At 38.2% G+C, this 11,623-nt stretch overlaps 1 protein-coding gene across 2 annotated transcripts; it reads left to right on the forward strand.

Annotated features, from left to right (window-relative positions):
* The first annotated feature begins 722 nt into the window (after positions 1-722).
* Positions 723-11,046, forward strand: eomesa (eomesodermin homolog a). Of its 2 annotated transcripts, XM_057827163.1 has the most exons (7): positions 723-1,964; positions 2,176-2,330; positions 4,913-5,034; positions 5,231-5,389; positions 5,476-5,537; positions 9,886-10,604; positions 10,719-11,046. In XM_057827163.1, the coding sequence occupies exons 1-7, from the start codon at positions 1,276-1,278 to the stop codon at positions 10,730-10,732; spliced, it is 1,920 nt and encodes a 639-aa protein (XP_057683146.1). In that variant the 5' UTR covers positions 723-1,275; the 3' UTR covers positions 10,733-11,046. The 2 variants fall into 2 exon arrangements, with proteins under 2 accessions (XP_057683146.1, XP_057683145.1); XM_057827162.1 differs by having other exon boundaries at positions 9,886-11,046.
* Positions 11,047-11,623: the final 577 nt, after the last annotated feature.

An 11,623-nucleotide genomic window follows, 5' to 3' on the forward strand; every position in this document is an offset into this window, starting at 1 on the left:
TGTGATTAATTACGATTAATTTTTAAACTGTGATTAACTCGATTGAAAGCTTTAATCGTTTGACAGCCCTAATGGATGGATGGATGGATGGATGGATGGATGGATGGATGGATGGATGGATGGATGGATGGATGGATAGATAGATAGATAGATAGATAGATAGATAGATAGATAGATAGATAGATAGATAGATAGATAGATAGATAGATAGATAGATAGATAGATAGATAGATAGATAGATAGATAGATAGATAGATAGATAGATAGATAGATAGATAGATAGATAGATAGATAGATAGATAGATAGATAGATAGATAGATAGATAGATAGATAGATAGATAGATAGATAGATAGAAACTTATAATATGGACTCAAGGTCCAAATTACAACAACACAGCATAGCAAAAGATGTTTTATAAATGATAATAATGACATTTTATTTTTAAATTCCAAAATATAAATAAAAACAAAATAATGAAAATATGATATTCTACACATTTAAATGCATTTTGATTATATTATAAACCTTCGATTTCCCACTTTCGTTTGAAGTGTTTTAAATCATTTGCAATTAATTGTCAATTTATGTTTCCATTTTTAGAGTCAATTCCGATGGACGCGAACAGTTTAAGAATAATTTACCTATATTTCTTTAAAAAAAATAAATAAATAAAAACGTGTGGAGGGTAATTAGTAAACTAGATGCACGTGCGTGCGTGTGTGTCATGTTTCTCCCTCGAGTGAATGTATTCGTGTTTGTTTTCAACCAGTTTTTAACATTCATTGCGTGGATTCGGCGACCTAATAAACGGACAGCGAACATTTAAGGATTTTAAGAACTGTGAGGTAGGATTTGCCGTGAAAGTGTTTAACTTGTCTATTTTTTTAATAATCAGAAATTTCAAAAGACAATACAAATCGGACTGACACTCCTGATAAGAGCAATTTAATCGGAAAGAAAATGAGAAAGTAAGATTGGTAATTGAATTAGAGCCCGGGTTCAGCCATTGGCTACAAGAGGCCTGGTGCCCCCGCATTCTCCCCTAAAAGCTCCTCCCCTCACGCTTGCAAACACTTGGACCACATCTTATAAGAGCCTCTGAGAGTCATGTCCTTGCCATCATCTGATCAGAAAACCCAGCGGAGAGCAGGAGAAAGGTTTTGAACTCCCGCCCCCTTCCATCACTCATTCTGGAGGGAGGCGTGCAAGTCCCCCAGAACCGAACAGATCGCCTCCGTTCATCTCCAATTGGACTCTTGACTCGCCTTCAAACATGCAATTAGAGAACATCCTCCCCAGTGCTCTACCCAAGACTTTTTACAACCTCTCCTCGTCGGACAGTGCCAACAACAGTCCGAGGCCGCCGTCGCAACTCGATTATCAAGAAGTGGAGCGAGCGGAAGCGGAGTCCAACAGTGCTCCTAAAAAATACCTGCAGGGGAACGGGATGTTAGGTGACCCAGAGGGGGACACGTTCTCTAAAACCGGCCCCGATGGGAGGAAAGGCTCCCCGGTGCTCGGTGAGGACGAACTGACCAGCGGTCGGCGGTACAACTTAGACGAACTGGGTTCTGATCGCTATTTCATCTCGTCATCTCAGGCGAGTTCCGACATGGCGAGTCCGTGTTCTTTATTTCCGTACGCGGGGCAAACTGGCTCCGTTTACACGGGCACCACCGGGTCCAGGTACCCGGCTTCACTCCATTACGGATCAGTTTTGCCGCCCGCCGGGTTCTCATCTCCGTCCGTGTGCACCGGGCGGACCCAGTTCGGCAGCGGGGGGTACCAGTTCAGTCAGGGGCCCGGCTGCTTGTACCCGTCTTATCCCGGGACCGGCATCAGCTCCATGTCTTTGCCGGGATCCGGCACCGGCCCGCGGGCGCAGGTGTATCTTTGCAACCGGCCTCTGTGGCTCAAGTTTCACCGGCATCAGACTGAAATGATTATCACCAAGCAGGGCAGGTAAGAATATTTAAAAAAAAATACCTTTAATATACATATATAGAATTTACTTTACATTTTTAAATTCAATTTTAACAAACAGCTTTCCCATTTATTTGCTTCTCTGGCTTATTTAATACTATTTTTCGTTCCTAAAAATATTTTAGTCCATTTTAAGTAAATTATACACAACGATTAAAATATTAATAATGTATTTTTGTCTATTTCCTAGACGGATGTTTCCGTTCCTGAGCTTCAACATCACCGGGCTGAACCTCACGGCCCATTATAACGTCTTTGTGGAAGTCGTTCTGGCCGACCCGAATCACTGGCGTTTTCAAGGAGGAAAATGGGTCACTTGCGGCAAAGCGGACAATAATATGCAAGGTTTGCTACAGAATTAGCATTTTGTTATAATTGTGAAAATGTATATGAATGTGTATTTTATACACACAAATATATAAATGTCTTTATTTATTTAATATGGACAGTGCACATTGCTGAACATATAAAAGATGCAAATATGCCAGATTTTAAGGGGGGGGAAGTCCTTTGGCAGGTATAACACAAAGACGCAAAAAGACAAAAAAGAACAAAAGGGTACAAAAAAACAGTACAGTGCAAAAGATTACAAAGAATTTAAAAGTCAGTGATTGCAGGACTGGTTTCCCTGACGTTGAAAAGATGTTGGCTCAAAATTCCGCTGTATATCGTTGAATAAACGTGACTTTTCCACCCTCAATTAATGTTGTTTCAACGTTGAAATCCTTACAGCAGCTAAACGTCATTTCGATTATTAATAGTATTGGAACAACGCTGAATCAATGTTGTGCTTTTGAACAAAACGCCCGCTTATCCATAATTCAAATACTTTTCAGTCATAAATCAACTATTTGTCAAAATTAGTTCATCAACTATAAAACGATGTTAACCCAACCATCGCCTGACATACCATACAACAACGTTGTTTTAACGTCAGTTGACGTCGAAAATTTCAACGTCAACCATATTGATGATTTTGATGGGAAAATCGACGTTTATTCAATGTCGGTCTCCTATCTGGGTTACTTTCAACCACTGCTTGAGCTGATGGCGAGTGGTAAACTGTTCCAGATTTTAATGGCCTTACAGAGTTAGAATTGTGATCGATGGCTGTTTTTCTGATTGGGACCTCATCACAGTCCCCTCTAGAGGAGGCCCTGGTCCTGAGACCACTGTGAGCCCCCTTTTTTTTCGTCTGACATTGGAGGTGGGGCGAGTCCATGTAACACTTTGTATATTAGACAAGCCGTTTTAAACAATTTTAAATTCTCATAGCTCAAAAAAATGGTACTTAAAAAAAAAATGTTACAAACATGGAAATGCATTGGTTTTCTGGCAAAGATCTTTAACGATTGCTTGTACACCGGGAAAAAAAAAAACTGGTGGATTTACTTGATAAAATCATTAGAACAATTTGCACCTACTTTTATTAAGTACATCTTACTGCTTGGACTTAGTAAAATGTACTTAATAAAAGTGGTGGATTTACTTGATAAAATCATTGTAGCAATTTGCACTTTTATTAAGTAAATTTGACTGCTTGCACTTAGTAAATTTTACTTGATAAAAGTGCAAGCAGTCAAATTTACCTAATAAAAGTGCACATTTTTACAATGATTTTATGCTAAATCATTGTAACAATTTGCACTTTCATTAATATTACTGCTTGCACTTACTGAATTTTACTTAATAAAAGTGCAAGCAGTAAAAATTTACTTAATAAAAGTGCAAATTGTTACTATGATTTTATTAAGTAAATTCACCAGTTATTATTATTTTTTTTTTTCAGTGTAGAGTGATTCTGTTTCTGCATTTAATCACCATGTGTATATGTGGATTATCAGATGGAACATGAAGGCTGAAAAAACGTCAATTTCAATATATTCAATTTATTCAAACACGCACATCCATATTCACAAAGTGTACATTACCTCATAATGCTCAGCTAGGATCATCTGTGAGTCAGGTCTCCTTCAAATGCAACTCAAAGCTTATAATAATTGGTGAATTTGATAGAATCATTGTAACAATTTGCACTTTTATTAAGTAAATTGTACTGCTTGCAGTCAAATTTACTTAATAAAAGTAAGTGCAAATTGTTACTTATGGATTTACTTGATAGAATCAAGATTTACTTGATAGAAACATTGTAACAATTTGCAATTTTAGTAAGTAAATTGTACTGCTTGCAGTCAAATTTACTTAATAAAAGTGCAAATTGTACTGCTTGCAGTCAAATTTACTTAATAAAAGTGCAAATTGTTACAGTCATTGTAACAATTTGCAGTTTTATTAAGTAAATTGTACTGCTTGCAGTCAAATTTACTTAATAAAAGTGCAAATTGTTGCAGTGATTTTATCAAGTAAATCCACCAGCTATCTTTTTTCAGTGTAGACCGTAACCTGCGTAAGACAATAAGAAGAAAATTTATAAGAGCAGAAAGGGTGAATTATAGCACACTATACCATCCTCATATAATAACACACTGGCAAACAATGACATTAAACAATAAATACACACACAAAAAACTACTATAAACTACTACACTATTCTAAAATTTTAAATTATTGGCCGACAAGTGTGTGTATGAACGGGGACGAGAGGTTGTGAAATGACCATATAAACCACATATTATTGCTATCTATGATTGTTTAATCCATATTATTCAGAACGACTTGCAGCAAATTTGTTGAATTGCATTTAAGTTACAATTATTGTATCATGTTAAATTATAAAATTGTGTTCAAATGGAAGTGAAATTGTTGCTATGAAAATGTAGGCCTGTTTTAATTTGGCTCATCCATGTTGGGAATAAATCTTAAGATTTTACACATTAGCAATAACTCAATTTCAATGATGAAACATACTGCCCTAATAAAATTTTACATGTTGTACTGTATAACAAAATGTGATCTCAATTTTACAGGTAACAAAATGTACGTTCATCCTGAATCCCCAAACACTGGCGCTCACTGGATGAGGCAAGAAATCTCTTTTGGCAAGTTGAAGCTGACGAACAATAAAGGGGCCAACAATAATAACACACAGGTTAGATTATCTTCTATTTAACATATATATTTCTGTATTTTAAAAAAATCAGACACTCTGGAAAATTCAGTCATTTCAAATCAGGCTGGATTTTCCCAGCTATTTTTTTTTTTAATCAGGCCAAACTACAATTTTGGAATTAGAATGTTACGTAATTTGTTTGCGTGAAAGCCACCGTGTATTTCCTTTTTTGCAGATGATAGTCTTGCAATCCCTACACAAATATCAACCACGGCTGCACATTGTCGAGGTGACAGAGGACGGAGTGGAAGACATGAGCAATGAGGCCCGAACTCAAACCTTCACTTTTCCTGAAAACCAGTTTATAGCCGTCACCGCTTACCAGAATACAGATGTAAGAATTCAAATAATAATTTTCATGTAGTAAGGATGTGTTTTATTTGAATGTGTTTTTAATTTTGCTTATTTTTTTCTATGCAGATCACACAGCTGAAGATTGACCACAATCCATTCGCAAAAGGCTTTCGGGACAACTACGACTCGTAGGTTTCCTGCACTAACATTCCATTTAAAGGGATTCACCGATTGAAAGACTTGTAGTTCTTAAAAGATCAACGTTATTATGAGTTCAAATAATTTGATATAAAAATTCCTGGTGTTTTCATTTTTATACAATTCGTAAAATTAGTTTAACTAGTAGGTCGCCATTGTTGGTGAGGTCTCTGGGTTAACCTACCAGGCTTTTAGAGTATGACTCTAGCGACATAAACGTGTCATCTGTTAAGTTATTTCAATTTGAACCCGACATTAATGAGTATAACAGCATTGTCAATATTTCGCAAAAGCAAAAGGAACAGGAAGGACGGGATGAGACGTGACGAGAGTAGAACAAAACTGGTGTTCTGCCAAAATGTGCTAAACCGGCGAAACGTCCAACAAGAGGTGAATTTGACACCCAAAGAACTACCGTGCGCTTTCAGCTTGTTTTGTTTAGATGCATACAGGCAAAACACACTAAAGATGCTTTGAGAAAATACTGAAACGTAGGACGGTGATCCCTTGGTACTTTGCGCTTCAAATATCGCGCTCTTTCAATTTAAAAAAATAAAAATAAAAATAGGAAAAAAATGCATTTTTTATAGAGATGTCCCATCCGATCATGTACACTGCTGGCCAAAAGTATTGGCACCCCTGCAATTCTGCCAGATAATGCTCAATTTCTCCCAGAAAATGATTGCAATTACAAATGCTTTGCTAGTAATATCTTCATTTATTTTGCTTACAATAAAAAAAAAAACACAAAAAAAGAATGAAAAAAAAATTAAATCATGATCATTTTACACAAAACTCCAAAAATGGGCCGGACAAAAGTTTTGGCACCCTCAGCCTAATTCTTGGTAGCACAAAATTTAGATGAAATAACCGAACAACTGCTTCCTGTATCCATCAGTGAGATTCTTCCAATGCTCTGCTGGAATTTTAGAGCATTCTTCTTTGGTCAACTGCTCCAGGTCTCAGATTTGAAGGGTGCCTTCTCCAAACTGGCTTTTTCCGATCTATCTAAAGGTGTTCTATTGGATTCAGGTCTGGACTCATTGCTGGCCACTTTAGAAGTTTCCAGTGCTTTCTCTCAAACCATTTTCTAGTGCTTTTGGTTCATTGTCCTGCTGGAAGACCAAAGACCTCTGAGGGAGACCCAGCTTTCTCAGACTGGCCCCTACATTATGCTGCAAAATTTGTTGGTAGTCCTTAGACTTCATAATGCCATGCACATGGTCAAGCAGTCCAGTGCTAGAGGCAGCAAAGCAACCCCAAAACATCAGGGAACCGCCACCATGTTTGACTGTGTGGACAGTGTTCTTTTCTTTGAAGGCCAAGTCTTTTTTTTTCCTGTAAACTCTATGTTGATGCCTCTTCCCAAAAACGTCTAATGTCTCATCTGACCAGAGAACATTCTTCCAAAATGTTTTTGGCTTCCTCAGGTAAGTTTTGGCAAACTCCAGCCTCGCTTTTTTATGTCTCTGGGTCAGAGTTTGGGTCTTCCTAGTTATCCTAAGATAGAATTCCTTTTCATTCAGACGCCGACGGATAGTACGGATTGACACTGTTTTACCCTCGGACTGCAGGACAGCTTGAACTTGTTTGGTTAGTCGAGGTTCTTGATCCACCATCCACACAATCTTTCGTTGAAATTTCTCGTCAATTTTTCTTTTCCGTCCACATCTCGGGAAGTTAGCCAAGGTGCCATGGGCTTTACACTTATTGATGACACTGCACACGGCAGACACAGGAACATTCAGGTCTTTGGAGATGGACTTGTAGCCTTGAGATTGCCCGTACTTCCTCACAATTTTTATTTTATTATTCTCCTCAGACAGTTCTTTGGTCTTCTTTCATTTCGCCATGCTCAATGCGGTACACACAGGACAGAGGTTGAGTCAACGTTAATCCATTTTAACTGGCTGCAAGTGTGATTTAGTTATTGCCACCACTTGTTATGTGCCACAGGGAAGTAACAGGTGCTGTTAATTACACCAATTAAAGAAGCATCACATGATTTTTCAAAGGGTGCCAATACTTTTGTGATTGTGAAATTTGTGTGAAATGATAATGATTTAATTAATGATTTGCTTTTTTCATTGCGAGCAAAATAAATGAAGATTATTACGACCAAAGCATTGTAATTGCACTCATTTTCTGGGAGAAATTGAGCATTACTTGACAGAATTGCAGGGGTACAATACTTTTGGCCAGCAGTGTACAGCCTCTCACTCTCCCTCCTGAAGCTTTTCTTTCTCACCAGGCAGCTGCAGATTTTTAAAGTACACAATGAGTGAGAAGGGAGCTGCTTTGAAGTGGCCAGACAACTATCTTTCAAAAGCCGCCACCTCGTTTAACTTTTTAAACGTTGGCTGTGGTCCCTATTACTCGTTTTGTTATGTGCTGTTCTAAGCAGCATGAGTTGATTTGAGCGGACTCACTCAATGAAGAATTTAATTAAAAGAATTTTGAGGGGAAAAAGGGAAAAATAATGTCCTATATAAACCTTTTCAATGCTAAATCTGAATATTGTCCGATATGCATGTGTGATACATCATTGGAAAGCTTAAAATCCAAATTTTCTGGGAGAGAAAAAATTTGAACAGGAGCGCATTTTAAGTTTTTTTTTTTTTGTTTTTGTTTTTTTAAACCCTAACTCAAGGTGAGACCATGACAGAGCATGATTAAAAACACCATGATTTTAACGAGATAATATTGTGTACTTGCCTTGTTTCGATCCCAAAACTCCATGTCGCATGTCTCACCAAGTGTCGAGCCGGACTTTTTGGTGATTTTATGGGTGAAACATGGTAATATAACAAGGGTCGCAATGCAGAAATCGCAGACGTCAAGGAGTGGTCGAAATTTTCTTTCAAACATTTACCCTTTTAAACTTTTTTTTTTTTTTTTAATTCTTTGTTTGGATGGATTATTTGTCATCTAAAATATCAGGGAAAATGTGACTGTAACACACACACACACAAAAAAAAATACAATTAAGCGATAGTTATGAGGTAGATTATCCATGACCTATTGACAGACACTATTTTTTTTCATTGTGACGTAATTTGTTTAAAAGTTTCAATATGCAAGTGAATAATTTTAGAAAGTCATTTTAACAAAATATTAGAAATGAATTAATAATTTAAAGCTAAAAGTGATACATTTCGAATAAAAAAATATAATTCTTTTTATGGCTGGGTTGAAACAAAACCGGTTGCGCGACGTCTGTAAATGGGTTTCCAGGGTAAAACGGACAAATTAAAAGTAGTTCTGCGGCTAAATGCGCCATGAATCTACTATGGTAGCATATACTGTAGACATATTTTTCTATCAAACACAATAGTTCTTTTGGCTTAAAATACAGCAGTTTATTTTATTTTTATTTTTCAGCCTTGTCTGTGTTTTCTACCTTTTTTTTTTTTTTTTTTTTTTTTTTTAATGCAAATAAGCTAAACCTCTACTTCACGGATTTCAATTATCACGTGGGGCGGTCCCCATTAAGTGAAAATTTCTAATAATAAATAAAATTACTTCTTTTTATGGCATGGTTGAAACAAAAGCAGTTGCGCGATGTCTGTAAAAGGGGGTCTCCAGGGTAAAACAGACAAATTAAAAATAGTTTGGGGGCTTAATGCGCCATGAAACTGCTATGGCAGCATATACACATATTGTTCTTTCAAACAACAGTTCTTTTGGCTTAAAATACTGGACAGCAGTTTATTTTAAACTCTTTTCAGCCTTGTCTGCGTTTTCCACCATACATATATATTTTTAATGTAAATAAGCTACACCTCTACCTGGCAGATTTCGATTATAGGGCGTGGGCGGTCCCCATTAACTGTGGGGGAAAAATGAGGGTTCACTGTAGTATCAAACAAGGGTAATTTGTGGTCAACAAATCAACATTCTGCTTTCAAACTACCACAAGAGAACAATGCTAAAAGTATGAAAGGGAAATGCATGCAAAAAAGTATTTTGAGGCAATTAAAAAGTAATAAATGACTCAGTAAAAACACAAATTGTAAGTACTTGCTGCTTTTAACCAATGTGCGCATGTGTTGGACGTCTCGCCGCGAATTGCAGAACACTGGTACTGACAAACTACATCACTACCCCGAGTGTCCATTGCGCGCATAAAACATGGCGCCCTCCGTAGGTCAAAACATGTACTAAATATTAGATTTTAATATCAATAGCAATGTATTATGTGACTCTAATACCATATTTTAGTAAAAGAGAACAATTGTGGCTTATCAGAGCCTACAAGTCTTTAAGTCCAACATTCTCTTTATCCATTTAAAGTGGCTTTCCTGTCTAACTTTCCACTTTTTTTATTCGTTTGACCAGAATGTACACAGCCCCCGAGAGTGACAGGCTGACCCCATCTCCAACAGACTCTCCACGATCAACCCAAATAGTTCCCGGTGCTCGCTACGCCATGCAACCCTTCTTTCAGGACCAGTTCGTCAACAACTTGCCCCAAAACCGCTTCTACAGCAGCGAACGGGCCGTGCCCCAAACCAACAGCCTGCTGTCACCGCAAACCGAGGACGCCACCGCCGCCGCCTCAGCCCAGCGTTGGTTCGTCCCACCGGTACAGCAGCCCGGCTCCAACAAGCTGGACCTTTCCTACGACAATGACTATTCCACCAGTAGTCTGCTGTCCTACGGCATCAAACCTCTATCCCTACAGACGTCCCACGCCCTTAGCTACTACCCGGATTCGGCCTTTGCCTCCATGGCTGCCGGATGGGGCACAAGAAGCTCCTACCAGCGCAAGATGACCACAGGCTTGCCCTGGTCCCCTCGGCCAAGCCCGCCAGCCTTTGTGGAGGACCAACTGGGGGCCACGAAAGACAAGCTCCCGGACGAAACGGCACCGTCGACCACCGCCTGGATTGAGACTTCTCACTCGCTGAAATCTGTGGATTCTAGCGATGCCAGCGTGTACTCCATGGTGTGCAAGAGGCGCAGGATGTCCCCCGGGGGTTCCAGTACTGAGAACTCTCCCAGCATAAAGTGTGAAGACTTGACCGCTGAGGATTACAATAAGGACAACCCAAAAGGCATGGGTTATTATGCATTCTACACAAGCCCCTAAGACTATAATTTATTCAAACTTAATATACCTGAGTGCTTGCCATTCCTTGTTAATATCTTTTTTTCTCTTTTCTCTAAAGGTGCCAAAGCTTAGTGTTGCTCCCCCAAGCAAGCTGCACAAGGTTTTTTTTCCCAGGCCAACCCCTCTCGCTCATACCTGAGCAGAAACATGCATAGTGATTGTTGTTTTTGAACAAGCATGCCCCTTTTTAAATTCATTTATTTCATTTTTTTTTTTTAAAGCAAATGGAATTTGTTCTGCCCCCCTCCCCTACTCCCGCAGTGTATTTAAGTCGTTCCCATTGTACAATATTTGTGCACTTTAGAATGTGATGTAACATGTAAAAAATTTGTCTTCATGGAGGTGTTATTAAATGGAAAAATAAAGCTGCTTTTCATAAAGCATCATCCAGATGTCTTGAGTGATTTATGAGCAAAATTATCAAGTTGATATTTAAATCATGACCACTTATAAAAATACTTTCTTAAATAAAGGGCCTATTAAAAAATTGTCAGGTTTATTAAAAGACCCCAGAGACTTTACAGACACTCATTCGACATTGAATGAAAGAGCATCGTGCCAAAGTTCCAGCATCATCACCTTGTCGAGATTCAAGAATCTGCATTGGACAAGGTGATGATGCTGGAACTTTTGTTTGGTGCTGTTCCAGTGAGATTTGCAAAGCTGACTGCCTGAAGAAGAAAATTCCCTCAGTCCTGGATGATATGGAGCTGCATGTCAGGCAAAGGCACTGGGGAGATGGCTGTGGTCAAATCTTCAATAAATACTAGGGCTGTCAAACGATTATAATTTTTAATCGAGTTAATCACAGCTTAAAAATTATAATTAATCGCAATTCAAACCATCTATAAGACAAGACTGATATATACAACATACTGTACGTAAAGTACAGTATTTATTATGACAATAAATCAACAAGATGGCATTAACATTATTAACATTCTGTTAAAGCGATCCATGGAT

The sequence above is a fragment of the Corythoichthys intestinalis genome, chromosome 22 (assembly GCF_030265065.1).
Source record: "Corythoichthys intestinalis isolate RoL2023-P3 chromosome 22, ASM3026506v1, whole genome shotgun sequence".
In the NCBI taxonomy this organism is placed as follows: Eukaryota; Metazoa; Chordata; class Actinopteri; order Syngnathiformes; family Syngnathidae; genus Corythoichthys; species Corythoichthys intestinalis.

Excerpts from the sequence above, each read along its gene's own strand:
- eomesa (XM_057827162.1), top strand. The coding sequence starts at position 1,276 with ATGCAATTAGAGAACATCCTCCCCAGTGCTCTACCCAAGACTTTTTAC. Across the intron at positions 5,390-5,475 it reads CCGCTTACCAGAATACAGAT|ATCACACAGCTGAAGATTGA; the intron begins GTAAGAATTCAA and ends TTTTCTATGCAG. Across the intron at positions 5,538-9,885 it reads TTTCGGGACAACTACGACTC|AATGTACACAGCCCCCGAGA; the intron begins GTAGGTTTCCTG and ends TCGTTTGACCAG.